At 45.2% G+C, this 20,974-nt stretch overlaps 2 protein-coding genes across 2 annotated transcripts; one reads left to right on the top strand and one right to left on the bottom strand.

The window, feature by feature from the left end:
* Positions 1 to 374: 374 nt before the first annotated feature.
* On the top strand, positions 375 to 6,390 carry MTIF3 (mitochondrial translational initiation factor 3). The gene is made up of 4 exons (XM_048495196.1): positions 375 to 498; positions 1,620 to 2,132; positions 4,047 to 4,198; positions 5,774 to 6,390. Exons 2-4 carry the CDS (start codon positions 1,652 to 1,654, stop codon positions 6,014 to 6,016), a joined length of 876 nt encoding a protein of 291 aa, XP_048351153.1. The 5' UTR covers positions 375 to 498; positions 1,620 to 1,651; the 3' UTR covers positions 6,017 to 6,390.
* Positions 6,003 to 18,992, bottom strand: GTF3A (general transcription factor IIIA). Its single transcript, XM_048495195.1, has 9 exons — positions 18,764 to 18,992; positions 17,444 to 17,544; positions 14,383 to 14,473; positions 13,762 to 13,850; positions 13,509 to 13,582; positions 10,398 to 10,481; positions 9,202 to 9,431; positions 9,056 to 9,115; positions 6,003 to 6,288 (listed from the first exon to the last, which is right to left on the bottom strand). Exons 1-9 carry the CDS (start codon positions 18,965 to 18,967, stop codon positions 6,133 to 6,135), a joined length of 1,089 nt encoding a protein of 362 aa, XP_048351152.1. The 5' UTR covers positions 18,968 to 18,992; the 3' UTR covers positions 6,003 to 6,132.
* Positions 18,993 to 20,974: the final 1,982 nt, after the last annotated feature.

Genomic DNA, 20,974 nt, shown 5'->3' with positions numbered 1-20,974 from the left:
GAAACATTTTAACAAAAAGTGATGCTCCAGTGATTCAAATACTTTTTCAGCATCTATGCATTTAAAAAACATGACTTTAGATTTTCCCACATCTCGTGAATTTCCGAAGTAGGTCAATACACTGTGCTTACCGCCCCGCCCCCGCCCCCTTTTTGCTAAAATAGACAGGAGTCAGACTGAGGCAGAGGCTGGTTGCAGTGTCTGGCAGTGGCCCCAGCTTTTTATAGGAAGCAGACATTGCCAGACACGTGTCCTGCATATTCACACAAAATGTGACCGGCAAGACACACGCTAATTGCTTAGGCAACATCCTGGGCGAAAGGGGCAAAACCCAGCAAGACCCCGAGACAACACAGCCTCACTCCCCAGCCGCCCCCCGCACATGCGCACGGTGATAGACCTGGCCACTCTCCGTCCTGCTTCCTGCATAGGCCCTTCCTCTTCCCAGAGAGCGAGTCGCTTCCCGAGCGGCGCATGCGCGTCTGAGTTTGCACACAGGTAAACTGAGGGTCCTCGCAGCGGGGCTCACTGGGGCGACCCGGGGAGGGGCTCTGTTTAAAACACCCGTGGGGTGTGAGTTCGAGACTGGGAGAAGCCCTTGAAGCAGGCTCGCGAGGCTGTGTTGCTTGGGGAATGATAAGGAGAGCGTCCGGTTTTGCATAACCTGGGCTTCTCTGGTTGAAGGTTTCCACTGTCTGCTTCTTCCAGGAATGCTTTCAGTGATTGCACTTTCACACATGCGGAATAATTCGTTTTCTGTCTGCTTTCAGTGCCGTTTAGTAAACATTTGCAAATGGATGTTGCCATTTCGCATGGTAAAACCCGGCTGCAAAGTGCATTGAAAGGACATTGTTCAGCATGTGTTACAGTATATTCCACCTCTCCGGAAACCTGCTCGAGGCAGCTCACCATGAAAAAGCAATGCTCCCCCCTTCAGCCCCGCCCCCATAAATAATCAGCATTAAAAACAAGCCTGGGCATTAAAGCCCACCCCTCAGCATTATTTTAAAAACTTCTTTGACCTCAAGTCCGTGGGCATAGAGAAGTGTAGCTGTGTAGGAAGGCAGTAAGGCTCTTCAGTCTTACTTATTTATTCTCACCACTGTGGACTCAAAGCAGTTTACATCACTCTTTCATTTTATCTCACAATATCCAAGTGAGGTAGGCTATGATTGACTGAAGGTTATCCAGCAACCTTGCATGACAGAATGGGGATTCAAATGTGTGTCTCCTAGTCCAATTCTCTAATCACTACACCTGACACCCTGGAGTCTTTCTACCTTAATTTAATTAATTAGATTTTAATTATTCAGTTTATGAACCACTCTCCCCCCTGCTGGCAAGGACATAAGGCCTAGGCCTAGTTAAAGACTCATCCTTGGAAATATTTTTTTCATTAATGCAAAACATACTCAGCTCTGTGGTGTGTGTATCCACATAAAAAACCAAAATGCAATAAATTATCCCCATGACTATAACATATTTAAAATAGGCAGTGAGAGAACAGAAGATCAGGCAATGGCTGAAAAGTGATTGTCACATCCCTAGAGGAGTCGCATCATCCTTCATCACTCAGTCTTAAATTGTATGCCATATTAAACGTTTCTTTTTATTTTTAGGTGCCTGGACTCCATGCACCCTCTTCCCCATAATGTCTGCTTTGTGCCTAAAGAAACTAATGGGCCAGGCTATAAGAAATGATGGTAATTTCCTCACTAGATGTTTTGCCACTTTGTGGACACAACCAGTGCATGCCACAATGATCCCTCACACCTGGGTAGAACTGGAGCAGTCTAAAGGAGGATTTCTCTCTGTTTTTACAAAACAATTTTGTACATATGAAGATGCTGAAGAAAAGGTGAACAAGAAAAGCAACTCCAATGCCAGAAAAACCATTGGCAGTGTTGGCAGGAAAATCCCTCATCGAATTATTCACCTGATTGATGAAAATGGAGAGGATAAGGGACCAGTACACAGAGCAGACGTGATTCGTATCATGGATGAAAGGGAGTTGAAGCTTGTTGCGCTGAAGGAAACAGCAGACCCTCCAGTATTCAGACTAATGAGTGGTCAGCAGATTCACGAAGAGCGTCTCCAGCTTAGAGACAAGCAGAAAGCTAGTGCCAAAAAGGGTACGTTTGCCGCTTGTTAAATAAGCTTTGATTCTGACAGCTATTCTTCCAAATATCGATTGGGCCATGTTCATATGTTGAATATGGTCTAAAAATGGGTGATACTTTATTCTCACCTGGTAATTGTAACAGGAAAGAGCTTGTGCTGCTTACAAAGCCAGTCTCTTAAGTACATGCCTATAGGTCTTTCTGTTCTTATGAATGGACCATCAGATATACCAGCCCAGAATCAATAGAGTGTAAATAGGCCAGGGCAATAGAGTGTAATTCCATTCGAGCACAGAACTTACCTCCTCAGAACCATAGATTTGTTTGTTTTCATTCTTGCTCTTAAGATTGTACTCTTAAATGGACAATTGTAGAAAATGGCTAAATGGTCAGGAGTAGGACTTAATACCATTTCCCCGAAAATAAGCCCTAGCATGATTTTTCAGGATTTTTGGAGGATGCTTGAAATATAAGCCCTACTCCAAAAGCCCTCGTTACGGATTCCCCAACGCAGCTGATCTGGTCACGTCTGGGGCGCAAAATGAGCAGCAGTGGCTTGGAGGTTAAGAGCTCGTGTATCTAATCTGGAGGAACCGGGTTTGATTCCCAGCTCTGCCGCCTGAGCTGTGGAGGCTTATCTGGGGAATTCAGATTAGCCTGTGCACTCCCATACACACCAGCTGGGTGACCTTGGGCTAGTCACAGCTTCTCGGAGCTCTCTCAGCCCCACGTACCTTACAGGGTGTTTGTTGTGAGGGGGGAAGGGCAAGGAGATTGTAAGCCCCTTTGAGTCTCCTACAGGAGAGAAAGGGGGGATATAAATCCAAACTCTTCTAAATCCAAAATCATGGGAAAAAATAAAGACTTCCCCTAAAAATAAGCCCTAATGCATCTTTTGGAGCAAAAATTAATATAAGACCCTGTCTTATTTTCGGGGAAACACAATAGATATATGTAGAAATATAAACATGCATCTTGTTAGGCAGAATTTGGCAGTTCGTGTTACAGAATTTTGACAAATTGAAGGTGGAGTATAAACTTGTATTGCAGAATTTCGTGGTCAAGAAATCCAGTGCTTTGGAAAAGACTGAATTGCCCTTATTAGATGAATCGAATTAACCTCAGTGGATCATGTTAAGAACCATTTTATTGGAGAAGCAAATTTTGGAGATGGCTAGAACTGCTTTTATGTTTAGCATCCCTTCTTGAAAGGGGTGACTAGGGTATCACTGATGCATGTTTCTGTAATATTCAGACTAGAGCTCCCTGCTATAGTTCACCAGATAAGAGTCTGCTGCTCATGGGGAGGAGTTGGGAATTCAAGCTAGTTCTTTAGGCTAGAGTTCTCTGCTCTTCACCACTGCACCACACCGGCTCTCTGAACATCTCTGAACAATGTCCTAATTACTTTTAATGGAAAGGCATGATCTCCTTCGAATGTAAGACCAATCAGTAATTCGGATTGTTTTCCAGAGTGAAAGATAAAGATCCTGTGGAAAGCACATAGCAGCAATAAAGAAAAACCTGGAAGTCCTTATATTTGCATCAGTGGTGCATTAGAAGCCACATGGGATAGTGTTACCTTGTTCGGGGGGGGGGGGCACAAAACCCCTCTAGTGAAGGCCCTATACACGTGCTGATGGAAATTAAGAGTGGTGATTATTGATAAAAAAAACTACAGCAGCCTTTCGTTCCATCTTTCTTCCAAGGCCTTTTGTGGAGTGTACAATTTTACCTTAATTAAGCTACAAAAAACTTGAGCACAGATTACAATCCCCACTTCATCTGTAATCATACTTTGAAAGAATAAACGTCCAGAAGTGTGGCTGCAAGAACAGGCAGGGAACAAACTTGGCTGAGCAACTTGCCAGTGAAGGGGCCTCTTTTAGGATTCAACTGCAGGCTCTCCCTTTGTATTTTAAACAGGACCTGTTCAGCAGAAGGAATTAACTTTTACCACAACCATTGGACAGCACGATTTAGATGTGAAGGTGAAACAAATTCAGCAGTGGATTGAAAAGAAGCATCATGTCAAGGTTACTGTGCAGGAAAAGAAAGGTGATGGATCAAAAATGATGGTAAGCTTTAGGAATAAAATGATCTTTGTGTGGTTACTCATAGTTATGATAACAAAAGATTACCATGTGTAGTTAGAGACATGTTGGTGTGAATGTGCCCCATTTTCCAATTCAGGCTAAGAATTGCATTGGGACAGCGTGAGCACAAGGAAGGAAACCCTCCCACCAACAGTATAACTTATGTACTTAAGGAGCAGGTTCTAAAAGGCAGCTTTAAAATGTTTTAAAGGTAGTAAGTGAAAACAAGATTTATCTCTCTCCAGGCTTAAGGAGCAAGGCAAACTCACCAGGTAGGGTTCCTGATTAGTTTCAGGTGAAGAGAAAGGTCCAAGCTTCTGGGAATTTTTCCAAAGAAGGCCTCAAGAATCTCTTAGTGGGGAACGTTAATGCTTTGTTGATTAGAACATTAATGCAGTATCCTTCGTGTGACAGTGCAATCCTAAGGAGTGGTACTCCTCTAAGCCTGTTCATTTCAATGGGGTTAGACTAGAGTAACACTGCATAGGATTGCACTGTAGCCCTACCTTGAGAGGTCCCAGTTATTCATCTGATTGTTTAATACTGGGAGATATTTGTCTTCTCTCTGGAACTGTTCTTTTCCGGTACGTGTGATTTGATTAGGTGCAATCCTGTTCCTTCTGCTATCCCTTGGTTCACTGGAGGTAATAATGGCTGAAATTGTTTGGTCTTCTAATGTGACTGACAAAAGACAAGCTTTGGTCTTCCAGTTTGGGAGGGGATAAACCAACAAGATTGGAGGTTGGTGGCTACACTTGGCCTGTCAATTGTCTAGTGCCGTGGTGGCGAACCTTTGGCACTCCAGATGTTATGGACTACAATTCCCATCAGCCCCTTCCATAACATCTGGAGTGCCAAAGGTTCACCACCACTGGGTGAAATCACATCCCTCCAGGCCAACAGCAAAAATTATTTTTTTCGAAGCAGAGTTGCTACAGTGAGGACTATACGCTGTAACTGCCACACTTTTGGCAACTGTGGCCACCAACCTTGGCATCCTTCAGTCCAAATAGTGCAGTGTAGTATCAGAGTAGCACTGGGGTGCCTTGCATTCAAATTGCCATGAAGCTCCTTGCATGACCCAAGACATCTATGACAGCTCTGTAAAGCAAGCCAGGGTGAGGATAAAGTGGAGGGTGCAGAAGAACCATCCATTCTGCTCCAGGCTTCTTGGAAGAGCAGGATAAAAGCGTGATAGGATACCTAGGAGTACCCAAGGAACAAGGCATCAGCACCCAGAGGTTCCTACTCTAGATCCAGCCAGCTAAAGGCATTAGTTGGGTTGTCATTCAGGTGCCCCCCACTCCACAAGCCAAACAATAGTATGGAGGCAGGCAGGGTCAGTCACAATGGGACTTTTAGTTGGACAATGAGAAGACTAAGGGGCCCAGTTCCTACCCCCTACCTCCAGCAAACAAATAGATGCAAACACAAGGTTTATCAGTGGGTAGTATTATCAATGCCATAATTACTGTGCCCAGTTATCAGATTTCAGTTGCATCTTTTTCTCAAGCAACTAATACAGTTTGTAATGCCAAGCCCGCTTCTTATTTTCAGCAAGAGCTCTTCGGGCAGATTTTGGAGACCATGCCGGACAAAGCTACTTACCTCTCCCCGCCACGTGTCCTTAAAGAAGGAAGAAGCATGTGCGTATATAGACATATGTCAGAGAAAGAACTCCATGCCTATAAGCGTAAGGAAAAAGAGAAACGTATGCAGGAGGACAATGAGCAAAAAGACAAAAGTATGCAGGAGGACAATAAAATGGAAGCTACTGAACCACATCTTTCAAAACAGTGATCTTTTTAATACAAAGTGGAAACATTTCAGAACAAATTCAGTTTTCCGTACAGACTGCAAACTTATCAACAGTGACTTCATAAAGCCATTCAAGTGCATGAGGCTCAGCTACTACTCTAGCCTAGACATAACGTCTCAACAGCCGGCAGGGTGTTCTTCACATTGCTCTGTATGGTCAAAGTCTCCTTTATCGCCTGTTCTTTTCTTTTCTGTGCTTTCGGTGGGATGTAGCCAGCGAGGCGAGAGGCCAGACTCCGCTTGGGACGCTGTTTCTAGCATTAAAGAACACAACAAGTTCCATCAGAAATAATTTTTTAAAAAACGTTATTGTGTACATTTATGATCTTTTTTTGAGTAAAAGACTGAACAAGTAAGTATTATTATTATTATTATTATTATTATTATTATTATTATTATTATTATTATTATTATTATTATTATTATTATTATTATTATTATTATTTATTCAATTTCTATACCGCCCAATCCCCAAAGGGCTCCAGGCGGTGAACAACATAATATATAAACAATAAGCAGGAGCAAATCCAGTACAATACAAACATAGGCTCCGTCAATAAAACATCTTAAAATACATAAAAACAGCGGCTAACCATTAGCAAATTAAACAAGAGGCGTCCAGGCTCAATTTAAAAACCCACCCCAAGAAGGGGGGGACGGCAGGCCCCTCAATATGAGGAGCTCTGTTGTACCAGTGCCAAAGCAGGAGCAGTGGGGGGGCACCATATCAGCGGCTGGACACTCCAAAGGCCCGGTGGAACAACACAGTCTTACAGGCCCTGAGGAACTCACCAAGGTCCCGCAGGGCCCGGACAGCTAGTGGGACGGTGTTCCACCAGGCCGGGGCCAGCGCTGTGAAAGTCCTGGCCCGTGTGGAGGCCAGCCGCATCATTGAGGGGCTGGGGACCACCAGCAAATTGGCCTCTGCGTTCAGCAGAGTAGGGACATATGGGGTGATGCGGTCCCAAAGGTACGAGGGTCCCAGACCGCGTAATGCCTTAAAGGTCAGAATCCACACCTTGAAGATGATTCGGAATTCAAACGGGAGCCAATGCAGCTGGCGCAACACAGGCTGGATATGCTCTCTAAAGGCGCCTCCTGTGAGCAGGAGCGCAGCTGCATTTTGGACCAGCTTTAGTTTCCGAATCAAACGCAAGGGAAGGCCCGCGTAGAGCGAGTTACAATAGTAGATGTGATGCTGTGAAATACTAGGTTCTGTTTTCATATAGTAAATCCATATTTCCATCCAGAGCAGTGGTTCTCAACCTTTCTAAAGCTGCGACCTTTTAATACAGTTCCTCATGTTGTGATGACCCCCAACCTTAAAATTGGTATATATAAAATATAAAAAGACTGTTTTCCAATGGTCATAGGCGACCCCTGTGAAAGGGTCGTTCGACCCCCTCAAAGGGGTCCCAACCCCCAGGTTGAGAACCACTGATCCAGAGGTTCCCAAACATTTTAAAAAGGACAGCAGTCAGTTTCCAGGATTCTCCATTCCGCCTAAGAGTTCCAGTAGCCCTCCCCAATATTGCCCCCTCTCAATATGAGCCGTGGCTGAGGCCCCTTCTGCACATGAAGAATAATGCACGTTTGTCCAGACGCGAGCCTCAACACGGGCCCAGACTTGTTCAGCGGCCGCGCGAGCCCGCAGCCCCGTTCGCGGCCGGGGAAGGGGTGACGCACTGCCGGGCCGGGCTGCCGCCGCCCCGCCCCGATGGAACGCCGCCGCCCCGACACGGCGATTGTCTGACGCCCGGACAGGCCGCCGTGTCGATACATCGACCCACCAAGACTTCAACTGGGCGATTGGCCGATCTGTCGACACACGCGTGTCAGGCCGAGAAACTGCAGGGGTGGGACTCTGAGCCCGGCCGGGCTCGCCCAGTCTCAGCTGAGCCTACTGAGGGGAGCCGACAGCTGGGACAAGGCAGGGAGATGAGGGGAGGAAGGGGATATAAGGGGGTGGGAAAGGACGCTCAGGGGCGTTGTCTGAGGGAAGAAGGTGGAGGAGAGAGTTGTGTGCAGGCAGGGAAAGAGAAAGGTGAAGCCCAGGAGGGCAGGGACTGGGAGAGTCTGGTATCCCAGTGGTGCGGGGAACTCCTGCTGGAGCCCAACCCTGTGAGGGTGCAACAGGGGAGGGTGAGTGGGGAGCCCAGGAGGCAGGCTAGCCTTCGCTTCGTGAGGCAACGGAGCAAGGGGGCTGAGGTGCAGTGAAGGGGTCAGGGTACGCCTAACGCTGAGGCATCCTGTGGGCGAGGTTATTTAAGAGCTCGGCTGGGGAGGAAAACCCCCAGGTAAAGGGAGGAGGGACGGCACACTCGCCCCAGGGGGACGGGCGGTCAGGGGAGGCGCCACAACGTTCAATCCACTTTCACAATTGTTTGAAAGTGGATTTTGCTATTCCGCACAGGAAAATCCAGCTGCAAAGTGCACTGAAAGTGGATTGAAAGTGAATTGTTCTGCATGTGCGGAAAGGGCCTCAGTGGCAGAGCTTCTGTTTAGTATGCAGGAAGTCCCAGGTTCGATCCCAAGCATCTTCGATTAAAAGGACCAGGCAGTAAGCAATGTGAAAGACCTCTCTGGAGAGCCGCTGCCAGTCTTAGTAGGGAGAATTGACCTTCACAGACCAATGGCCTGATTCAGTATAAGGCAGCTTCATATGTGCAAAGATGGAAATTATAATTCCCTCCAAGTTATGCTTGAGATCAACATCCCATAACAATCTACTGACTCACCCACCCTTTCCCAAGACGCATTAGCGCCCTTGATAGAAAACTTGGCTTCCTCCCATTTCTCCCCTGGAGAGAAACCTCAAGATTTCTTTCAAGCAACATTTCGGACAATTGTAACTACTTCAGCTCCATCATCTGGAAAGTAAACGTGCTCAACAGCGTGGGATTCAGGTGGTTCTTGTAGATCCCTGTGTTAGCAACCTGGCCCCTCACCCAGAAAAATCAGGCTAATCACAAACAGGGAATGGCTGCTTTGAAGGCAAAACAATGCACAAGTTTGACTTACAGTTAAGTTCAGCTTCTTCTTCTCAGGGTCATGTGCAACTGCGTGCCTGACCAGACTTTGCTGTAAAAAAACAACGGTGCTGATTATACAAGGCTGAAAAAGGGAAAAGGTGGACTTCTAAGGCTTACTTTTTAAAAAAAGCCCACCTTCATCGCAAAAACTTTTCCACACCCGGGGTGGTCACATGAGAAGGGCCTTTTCTCCTCATGGAAAGAGACAATATGGCTCTGAAGATTGAACAGAGTGGTGTAAGTCCTTCCACAGCCCTCTCTAGGACATCTGAACACGTCCCTCTCTGAGGAATGGATTTTTTGGTGGCATTTGAGGTAATCTTTACGGGTGAATGTTTTGGCACACACGTCACAGACTACAGGTTCTGAAGGAGAAAAAGACAAATTACCAGCAAGAGTTCTCTGAACAACCTAGATTCTAAGCAGCAGAATCTAGCTGTAATCCCTCAGTTTCTTTCCTGGCAAATAGCGGCACATGTGCATGTTATCTGAGGAGCAATATACAATACCAGAATAGATTGCCACAACCACCAGGCCTCAGCAAGTTTCTCCCATCATCTTTCATGCCTTCCAGCCCAATCAATTACCGTGTTTCCCCGAAAATAAGACCTACCCCGAAAATAAGCCCTATCATGATTTTTGGAGGAGGCTTAAAATATAAGCCCTACTCCAAAAATAAGCCCTAATGGTAGTTACAGATCAGGATGATCTGATCCAGCAGGGTGCTCCCTGCCAATGAGGATGCAGCTTGCATCACATGTGATAGGGAAGCAAGGGGGCTGCCGAGAGCCTGCCTTAATGAATTGTGAAGGTACCGTATTTCCCCTAAAATAACCCCTACCCCAAAGTAAGCCCTAATGCATCTTTTGGCGCAAAAATTAATATAAGACCCTGTCTTATTTCGGGGAAAACATGGTACATACACATACAGGATTCCTACACTCAACTCCCAAGCGATAGTACAGCAAACTAGTTATGAGATTAGCTATGAATAGTGAAATACTTGGATTAGATCTCACCTGTGACATGAACTTATCAAGTTACTATTTCTGTACCCCACCACCACCTTCCCATCAGCAATAATATTAATTATTTCAGGGCTGATAACAAGGATTGCTAAATACCCATGTATGTGTGCCTGCCAGAGCAACACATCTCTCTCAGACACTACCCAAACGTGGACGGTATACCATATAGCCTATTGTTACTTGGAATTTAAAGTGAGAAAGTCAGAGTAGAAAACTCACGAAGGAATGACGAGATAAACAAGAAATACAGCAGACTTTGGATTGAGATTTTAAAGTAAATTTTGGTGTGTTTCAGTTACTTACCAACGTGTCCAGTTTTCATATGTTTCCGGAGTTGTGACCATGTTTTCCCAACAAATGAACAGCCATCTTTTTTGCATGCATAGCCTACGAAAAGATGCCAGGATGTCATTTAAAACAACCTTCCTGTAGGACGCTCACATCTCTTGCTACCTTTGCAAACAATGGTTTCAACCCACAAACTGGGGAAGGGCTATGATTCAGTGGCAGAGCATCTGTTTTTGCGTGCCAAAGGTTCCAAGTTTGATCCCTGGCATCTCCTAATAAAAGGATCAGTAATAGGTGACGTGAGAGACCTCCACCCAAGACTATGAAGAGCTGCTGTCAGTCTCAGTAGAAAATACTGGCTTTTATAAACTCAGAGTAAGGCAGCTTCCCAGTTATGAGGAACTGCCTCACAAGCACACTGGCCGTAGCAATGACCTGTGCTTAGAGACCACTATCAGCTTAGAAACCACTGTCATTGTACATGGACTGCTGGACAACTGATTACTTACTACGCCACTTCAGAAAGACTGCCAGTATTAACATCAATAATACCATTCTCTTTAAAGTCAACCTTATGCCATAAGTACAGGTGCAAGCTCTCCAGCGAGGTGTAGTGGTTTAGAGCAGGTGGATTCTGATCTGGAGAACCGGGTTTGATTCCCCACTCCTCCACCTGAGTGGCAGAGGCTTATCTGGTGAACCAGATGCATTTCCACACTCCTACATTCCTGTCAGGTGACCTTGGGCTAGCCACAGTTCTCTCCGAACTCTCTCAGCCCCACCTACCTCACAAGGTGTCTGTTGTGGGGAGAGAAAGGGAAAGGAGCTCGTAATCCATCTTGAGTCTCCTTACAGGAGAGAAAGCTGGGGTATAAATCCAAACTCTTCTTCTTCTAAGTGGCTGAATTTGAGAACATTCAGGCATCACACGTAGGTTCTTTCCACTCTCCCCACTCCCATAGAATATCCCATCAGTTAAAACATACAAGTCAGAACTGGATGTCTTAAATAGTCTTAATCAATAAACATGGCTTGATTCAACTGTGCATTTTAAGAGCCGTCAAGCTTATTTATGGCAGCCCCATTGGGTTTTCAAGGCTGGGGACTAACAGGTGATTTGCCCTTCTCTCCTCCTCCATAATTTCCCCGGTGTCCCTTGGTGATCTCCCATCTAAGTACTAGCCAGAACCAGCGCTGCTTAGCTTCCAAGATCTGATAGAATCAATCTAGCCTGGGCAGTTCAGGTCAGGGAGAATTGAATTACTGTATATGAATTGAAAAATAAGCCCTGTAAAATGAAATGGGAAAAAAATCAATTAAAGAGAGATTGAAAGATGCTGAAAGAACTGTTTCAGCAGAAGAGTACTTTAGATTTCCTCTTCCGTAAGGCTTAGCTCTCCTTGAGGTGATATGACGATCATATCTAGCTATTCCTGGGGTCCTCTGTCCATCAGGAACAGCATTTTAGGGGGCATTTGGGGCTGAAGTAAGAAGAGATAGGAAGTTGCACTCTCTAGATAAAAACATTCTATTCATAAAAATTTCAGGGAGGATCCAAACCCGTGTCGCAGCTACGCATTGCAGGTGGACACTGAGTGGGTCAGATATTCCCCTGTACAAAACACACTTCTTGCACTTAAAAAATATGATACTAGGATAAATCAAGGCTGAAACCAGGTTCTTAGACATGTCAAACTTCTGTGTGCAACGACAGGAGTTTTTAATTGTACGGCAGTCTTACCATCTCAGGAAAACTTCAGTCTCCATCAATCACTGAGTATGCATGCGAAAGATTTACACACCAGTCCAGCATGATGAAGTGTCAGACTAGCATCTGAACAACCCAGATTCAAATCCCCATATGTGCAACTCACTGGGTGACCTTGGGCCAGTCAGAGTCTAAGCCCAAACTACCTCACAAGGATGTTGTGAAAATAAAACGGAGGGGAGAATGAATGAATTAACGAATGAATTAACGAACGAATGAACGAACTCTTCTGGATCCCCACTGGGGAGAAAGGTGGGTTACGAATAAATACTAGAATGTCAATTACAGCTGAATGTAATGCAGATTTGCTTCCAAGCTAGTGTGTTCAGGAGCAGGAGGCAAACTTTTGCATGCTCCTTTTGGCATCTTTGGGACTGTACCACTAAAAAGATGGCATATGCAAAGAAATGAGGAGGCAGGAGAGTGTGCTGGGAGAAGTTAAGGCAAACTTCCTACTTCCTCAATATTTTCAGTTAATGCTCAACTCTGTGTGCCAGAAACAGTGCACAGAAACCAGACAAAGCAACCTGTAGATCAGAGGACAACGTGGCAATCGTCTCCCACAGTCTCACTTCCAGCATATTGTCTAGCTTCGGCTTCTTGAACTTCGTGTGATGATGGCACGTGTGTCATCAAACTCGGATCTGCCCCAGTCACGTAGAAAGAGGTGGTCGAGAGGAGGAGATAACAATTTAATAGCAAAAGGGTGAAACTGTTAGGCCCTTTCCGCACATGCAGAATAATGCACTTTCAATCCACTTTGCAGCCAGATTTCACTGTGCGAAATAGCAAAATCCACTTTCAAACAATTGTGAAAGTGGACTGAAGGGGCATTATTTTGGATGTGTGGAAGGGGCCTTAGAAATAGCTTCCCATCCTCTCTCTATTCCAGCAGGATAGGATCCAGGTTTAAATTGCCCCGTGGGAGAAACAGATTGAGATCCAGCACAGGGTAGTGGTGAAAGTGTCAGATTAGGATCTGGGACACCCAGGTTTGAATCCCCACTCTGTAATGGAAACATACTGGGCATCCTTGGGTCAGTCACACACACTTGGCCTCGACCCTGGCAAGTATTTGGATGGGAGATCTCCAAGGAATACCAGGGATGTGACATGGAGGCAGGCAATGGCAAACCACTTCTGAACATCTTTTGCTTTGAAAACCCTACGGGGTTGCCATTAAGTCAGCTGTGACCTGATAGCAAAAACAAAACAGGTTAACATCCAGGATGGTTTATAATGTTCTTCCATCTAGCGATTCAAGCGAAGTCTCTCTACCTATTCTATGTGAACAGCTGTTTAAATCTGCCTAACCTTTGCAGCTTATTACTTCAGCTGAAGGAAAGAACTTCAATTACCTTCATGGGTCTTTTCATGGCGTTTTAACTGATGAGGCATAGAAAAGCGCTCTCCACATCCTTGGTGGCTACATCTAGGGGGCAAGAACACACATATTGAAACAAAACTTAATGAAGAATCCACACAAGCTTCCCTTACCATAAGACACTCAGCTCTCTCTGTACTCCTGCCATCTCTCTCTAGATTAAAAGGATCATTAAATAACATGCACAATGCTATTTTTAAAAAAATAGGTAGAATCAGATGACTCACTTGAAGAATCGTTCTCCTGTATGTTGACACTGATGAATTTTTAACTGCTGATGTTTTTTAAAAAACTTCCCACAGTTTTCAAAGTCACACTGTTTGGAGAAAAATCAAGTTAGCTGTTGTTAATAGACAGATCCAGAGGAATTTATATTGGTGCATGATGTATTTTGAGGCTTGTTCTGGGCCATCATATTAATCCATGGCACAGAAGGGAACAGAACCCAGATCTCTGGGCTTTCAGTCCACTAAAGGATCCAGTGGAGCAATTCATGTACCAAATCCTTTGCACAGTCTAGATGCCCATGACAAACTACACTCTTGAAAGCAAATAGGGAAGTTTTTCCCAGCCCGAACACACAATGAGAAGGTCGGTTTTACCCCTGCGCTGAACTATAGCAAAGAGACGGTACAGTTTCAGGTATTAGTAACATCGCAACATCAACTATTATTTATTACATTTAGGATATTTCTATGCTGCCTCTTCAGAGTCCTGCTTGAGGCAGTTTACAATTAAAACAACATCACAATATTCATAGCACACCATAAAAACATACTATAAAATTACGCATAAAACATTAGAAAAACAGGATAGAAAAACAGGATAGAAAAAAGGGTATTGCTTACCACATACTGGCGATTACTATGCTTGCATCCCATGTGTTTATTCAAGTTTGATTTTGTTGTAAATTTTTTATTGCAGCCATCAATTGTGCACCTGCAAATGCAGATATTTATGTTCTCAGTAGTTAAAATAAGAATTAACATGAGAGCCAATGTCGTTTCTTGGCAGGAATACCAAAGTGGTAGGATCTGGGAGACCCAAGATCAAATCCCCGGCCCTTTCCCCACAGCGGAAAGGGCGCCTCTCCACCGGCAGAAATTATGCCAGTGGAGGGGAGGGGGCCGTTCGAAGGGAGCGTGCGAGTTGCCCCCGCAGAGGCCAGCACAAAAGAGGCAGCTCCGCACGGAGCTGCCTCTTCTGTGTCCCCCCCCCCCCCCACTCACCTCATCCTCCAGCATCGGCCTGGAGGGCTGCAGGGACCCGCTCATGCTGCCCTCCAACCTCCAGGGGTCAGAGGGCAGCATGGGTGGGTCTCAGCAGCCCTCCAGACCAACGCTGGAGGACGAGGTTAGTGGGGTGGGATGGAAAAGCGGCACCTTCAGTGTGGTGCACCGCGCCGATTGGAAGGCGGCGCTTTCCAAAAACCTCCCTCGGGAAGGGAGGTGGAAAGCGGTGCCTTCACGCTGCTCGGGGCCGCATAGGACGGCGCTGCTGCATTGCAGCAGCACTGCCTGTGTGAACAGCTCCCCAGGGACCGGTGTTTTTCTGTTCCTGGGCTGCTGTTTTTGGTCCCATGCAGAAAGGGCCCCTGGTCTGCTATGGAAGCTTGCTGAGTGATCTTGAGCCAGTTACGAACTGTCAGCCTAAACTACCTCTCAGGTGAAGATAAAATGGAAAATGGAAGAACATTGCAAGCTGCTCTGGGCAGAAAAGGCACAAATGAAGTAAATAAATAAAAATGGTTACGTTACTGGGCTGTCACCCAGTCAAAAGAAAACAATCACATAGATTCAACTGATCCAAATTGGGTAAGTTTACATATGAATAATTTGTACCTCACCTTTCTGCCCCAAGGGCAGAAAGCACCTAACAGCATCCACTTCTTCTCCATTTTGTATTTGGATGGATTTGGATTTATATCCTACCTTTCTCTCCTGTAAGGAGACTCAAGGTGGCCCACAAGCTCCTTTCCCTTCCTCTCCTCACAACAACCATGTGGGGTATGTTAGCCTGAAAGAGTGTGACTTGTCAAAGTCCCCCTGCTTAGCAGTCATGGAATAAGAGGACAGGTTGTCTTGCGGATTAATTTTTTTTTGTTAAATATCAGGAAGCAAAGAGTAGGAATAAAGGAAAGTTCTTGCAATGGAGGGAAGTAAGCAGCAGATTTCCACAAGGGTCAGGATTGAAGCCAGTACTATATTTTTCATGAATGATCTGGAAATGGGGTTGAGCAGTGTAATGGCCAAGTTTGCAGATGACACAAAATTACTGGTGATGGTGAAAACCAAGGCCAATCATAAAGAGTTCCAGGAGGATCTCCACAAATTGGGTGAATGGACAATAGAGTGGAAAATGAAATTCAATATGTAAAGGATCCACCCTGGAACAAGCCCTCCCCCCACCCATTTTAAATATAGGCTATTAGGGTCTGAACTTGCTGAGGCTGAGAGGAAAAGAGATCTTGAGGTCATCAGAAACAGCTCAATTCATGTGTAAACCCAGCGTCCTGCAGCAGTGAAGAAAAGGCAATCTCTACTCTGGAGATTATTAGGAAAAGGACTGAAAATCAAATCACTATTGTTATAATGCTCCTGTATAAATCTATGGTGTGGCCCCATTTGGAATACTGTGTGCACATTTAGTCACTGTATCTTGAAGAGGAGATCTGGAAAACGTACAGAAGTAAGCACCCAAAATGATTAGGGGGTTGGAGCACTTTTCCTGTGAGGAAGTGCTGAAATCTGGAACTTTTCAGTTTAGAAATTACTAAGGATTGAGATAGTAGAGGTTTATACAATTATGCACAAGCTACAGAGAGTGAATGTTTTTCTCCCACCCAAAATACTAAAACTCTTGGGCATCCAATGAAGTTGATGTACCAGACTTTACCTGTGTAAAACACTGTACTATTGGTATGTCAATATTGAAATATAAGACCTATATGAAATCCATATTAAGTCACACACAACAGGAATTGAACAACCACCTGGTCAGGTATGAGGCATGGTGGCCCCTTAAAATATGTTATAATGTATATTATGATATGGGTTTGAATGTGCTATCCAAAAAGGGGGGGCTGAAGCTGTATTAGATGCAGTGTGACCCCTGTGCTAGTGCCACTGCCCACTGCGCCATACAAACTGGCATGGATGCTGACATACTGGCACTTATGCGAAGGGAGTAGCAGCGCGACACCTGAACCTGGAAATCAGTCTGGATGCTGTTAGTGCTACATCATTCAGGTCTAAACTGGCACCCAGGGGGGCTCCCAGGGAAAGGGTCAACAGTTGTGGTCTTCCAGTGCCATTTCAGCCCAGAACACCCCCTTTCAGTGGCGCAGACTTATGCATGCAAAATGAATGATATAAGTCTGTTTAGGGAGTAAGCTACCGGGAGAAAGGTGAGTGGCTCCTCTCCAGTGGCTCCTGTGCCACGGATTCCCCCTTTGGGAACAGTACCACCATGCTGTCCCCAGTCACCACTCTACTCCTCCCCCATTGGATCAGGCTGTCCAACCTACATACTGATGACTACTGAGGAAAACCCATGTAGCCAAAATGCATGTGGTCTTTTGAGGTTTATTACAACATTCATGTTTCATCGACTTAGTATGATACAGTTTTTATCTCAGCCAGACTTTTCTGTTATTTGAATTAAACCTATTTTCAAGTGTTTTGTTTTTAATTATCAATAAATAAATATATTACTTTTTCCCATTTTTGTTGTCTTCAGCTCAACCCCTTGGGCTTTGCACTTGATTTTTATTCAAGTCTGTTCTTTTTCTTTTATCGGTTATAACAACCAGCTAGTTCTCACACAACCAAAATCCCTAGAATCACAAAACGGGGGCACATATCTGAGATTTCCAACTCCTCTCACCCTCAAATCAAATAGTTTACTTACCTAAATTGCTTTTCGTTGTTGTGTACAAGAAAATGGCGCCTAAGGTGAAAGCTTCGTGTGAATTTTTTGTCGCAGCCTTCATAATCACAAACAAAGGGTCGCTGAAAAAGACACGAAGGTTATAAACTAAAGGATGTGCTTATGTCTCCTGCTCACCAAACTGCTCTTTCATAGAACATACTGTACTTACTTAAGAACATAAGAATAAGCCAGCTGGATCAGACCAGAGTCCATCTAGTCCAGCTCTCTGCTACTCGCAGTGGCCCATCAGGTGCCTTTGGGAGCTCACATGCAGGATGTGAAAGCAGGATTTGTCTTCAGGATTTGTCTTCATGGATTATGGGTCTAATCGCCTCATCTCAGTATGTGAAATTCAAATACACTGATTTCTTCATTTCCCCCCCCCCCCCCCCACGTCAAAGATCCAGTTGCCATTCAGCCCCCATCAGAACCAATCAGCCCTTCTTTTTGCCTGGTCATCTGCTATTTCTCTCACAAGCTACTGCTTCCATCACAGTGCTTCTCACTTTTTGGCATCTAGAGAAGACTTTGCAGCATTTAATCAGTTTCAATAATTAAAGGTCTTGTTTTTGTGTGTTAAGTTCATCTACAGAACTGACGTATTCAGTGTTCCTAACATGATGGTGGCTTATTATGGGGTGGTGGAAAATGCTGTCAAGTCACAGCTGAATTAAGGCAAGAGACATTCATGGTTGCTATTGCCTGCCTCTGCATTGTAACCTAGGTATTCCTTGGAAGTCTCTCATACTAGCCAAGGCTGACCAGATTTAGCTTCTGAGACTGACAAGATCAGGCCAACCTGGGGCTATCCAGGTAAAGGTTACTGTACAACTCCACAGAGTCCATGAATTCTGCTGGAACAAACAGCTTCCATCTTAGGAGCCAGCCGGTTCAGCACAGCGGCTGCAACGTTTACAAGAGGCCTTTTTTTTCCACTTCTCTTTCTCCTGCCACCCCTTTCCTGCAATTTTGCTTATAAAATCTGTGTCAAAACATTTGCCACACCAGATGCATGCCTCCCACGATGCGAACTGCGACTAATAAAACCGTGCAGTGAGATGCACACTGCTCATCACAACAAACCACGCAGAACACCCTAACAAGGCAAAGGCCGAACTGAGCAAGCGCAGATCTTCGCTAGCTACCAATAGAGAGCTACCTTGATCGCCATCAGGCACACACTCACCAGCACGCTCCAATGGGAACAGTCTGCCTGCTCCTGATCCCACCAGGTGCTTCAAGATTCTCTCCCCGCCCACTACCCAGGAAAGCTCGCCGGGTTCCAAACGCCGCACTCACCTCCCCGGTGTGCTTGCAAAGGTGCTCCTCCAGCTTCCCGGCCCTGTTGAACGTGGCGTCGCAGTCCGGAAAGGAGCAGATGTACTGGGGAGGAACGTAACACCTAGCCCCATGTGGCTCGCCTTTCTCCGCGGGGCACTGGGTCGCAGGGGCTGCCTGCTCGCTCTCCACATCTTCCCCGGCCATGCTGCTCACCCGGACCATGTGACGGCGCTCATGCACCGCCCACTTCCTCTTCCAACCAGGAGGACATGTGTTGCTCTCCTCTTCCTCCTCCCCCCAAGCTGCTGGCTGCATTGGCGCAAGAGATTGCGCGGAGAGTATGACTGGGTTTGGAGTTCGCGCTGCAACGCACGGCGGCAGTACGCCCCCAGACCCACTCGGAGGAAAGGGGCAGCTGTCTTGCATATTAGTGAAACGAGCATCTCTCAATAGTCTTTGGTCTTTTAGGAAATAAAAACCATTATTATTATTATTATTATTATTATTATTATTATTGTAGATTTCACAGCTGCCAGATCTTTAGCTGGTTGTTGGCCTTCATTACAATTCGAGCCTCACCTAGAAGCCAAGGAAGTTGTAATGTATCTGCCTTCTGAATTTAACAGATGTTAATTTTGTCAATTCGAAGATGTTTCAAGTGCTGCCCTAGTGTTTTTGGGATGGCGCCCAGCGTGCCGATTACCACTGGGACGACCTCAGCTGGTTTGTGCCATTATTATTATTATTATTGTTATTGTCATCATCATTATCATTATCATTATTATCATCATCATTATTATTATCATCATCATCATTATTATCATTATTATTTGCAATGTCGTTATGATATGACAACAATTATTGCAATCTGTTTAAAATAGTCCATCATTTTGAGTTTATCATGCATCACATTTTAAATAGAACGCAATAACAGGGTTGTTTATATTCAAATGAATTATTTACAATAACGTTGGGAAAGGATGAGTGATGAGACAGGGCAATGGTGTTAGACCGGCTGTTCTAATTTTTTTAAAAACCACCACTGGCGTAGGCCAGCCACTTATCCGTGGCCTCAACTACACAGCCTAGTTTTTCCAAGTTTATTTTAAAAGCTTGTTTTTCTTTTGCACTTCTTTCAGGATTTACTCATTTAGATATTTATATTTCTTTCCTCCCCAACAAGAACCGAAATGCTCACAATGTAATTCTCTTCTCCTGCATTTTATCCTCTGAGCACTAGCCCTGTGAGGTAGGTTAGACAGGAAGAGAGAGTGTGATTCGCTCATGGTCACTAAGCAAGCTTTATGGCTGAGTAGAGATTTGAACCTCCTGTCTCCCGGATCACATTGTGATAATCTAAATTTTGTATTACGCTGCCTCTTTATCAAGGAGAGAGAGCAGGACTGCCAACAGGTATGGATAAAAAATGCCCTGTCCCCTTAAACCGGGGCTTCAAGTGTGGAATCTGTGGAAATGAAGCTTTTCACAGCAGGGATGTAAATAACATCACCTGGCAAATATTGCATAAACCTTTATTAAGGGATATTTTTCCTCCAGGTAGTTAGCAGATCTAAGGAAAAAAATTCAACTTTTTCTTCCCCTGCCTTTTTCTTGCTGGAAAAGCTTCCTCAGCTGATTTTGGGAAAACTTATGGCCATTCCGCATGGGCCAAAAACAGTGGTGTGAAAACAGTATAAACCCTTTTACACCGTTTTAAACCCTTTTGCACCATTTTCACACTGCTGTTTTTGGCCCATGCTGAATCAGCCTTACATATACCCATAATCTCCCTCCCCATCTCCAGCTGTCCAAAGCAGGGATTAAAGTTAGCTTTTCCTGAAAGAGAATGGCAGAGGGGAGGGTTAGTTTCCCTCTCTTCATAGATAAAGGAATAGTAGTAAATTTAGAACAGAAAATGTAGAACATGTTCAAAATGGGTGTGTGTGTGTGTAATTGTGCAATTGTGTTTCCCAATACAGGAAAGCAGAATTGGCTCAGACAGGCACCGCAGCAGCAGCAAACCGGCAGTGCCCCTGAGCCCCGCCCCTGAGGGCCTGGGGTGGGAAGGAGGCGGCTTAGACAAGCCAGCTCCTGGCAGCAGGACGGCTTTAGGCGCCTCCCCCACGCCTCCCCAGGGAGCGATTTTGTCCCTCCCAACGTTGCGGTCAGGGTAATTTGACCCCACCTGTCCCTGTGGGCAGTACGCCACTAATCTGAACTTAAACATGA

The sequence above is a fragment of the Sphaerodactylus townsendi genome, linkage group LG04 (assembly GCF_021028975.2).
Source record: "Sphaerodactylus townsendi isolate TG3544 linkage group LG04, MPM_Stown_v2.3, whole genome shotgun sequence".
Classification (NCBI taxonomy): domain Eukaryota; kingdom Metazoa; phylum Chordata; class Lepidosauria; order Squamata; family Sphaerodactylidae; genus Sphaerodactylus; species Sphaerodactylus townsendi.
This window is presented reverse-complemented; position numbering and strand designations above follow the sequence as displayed.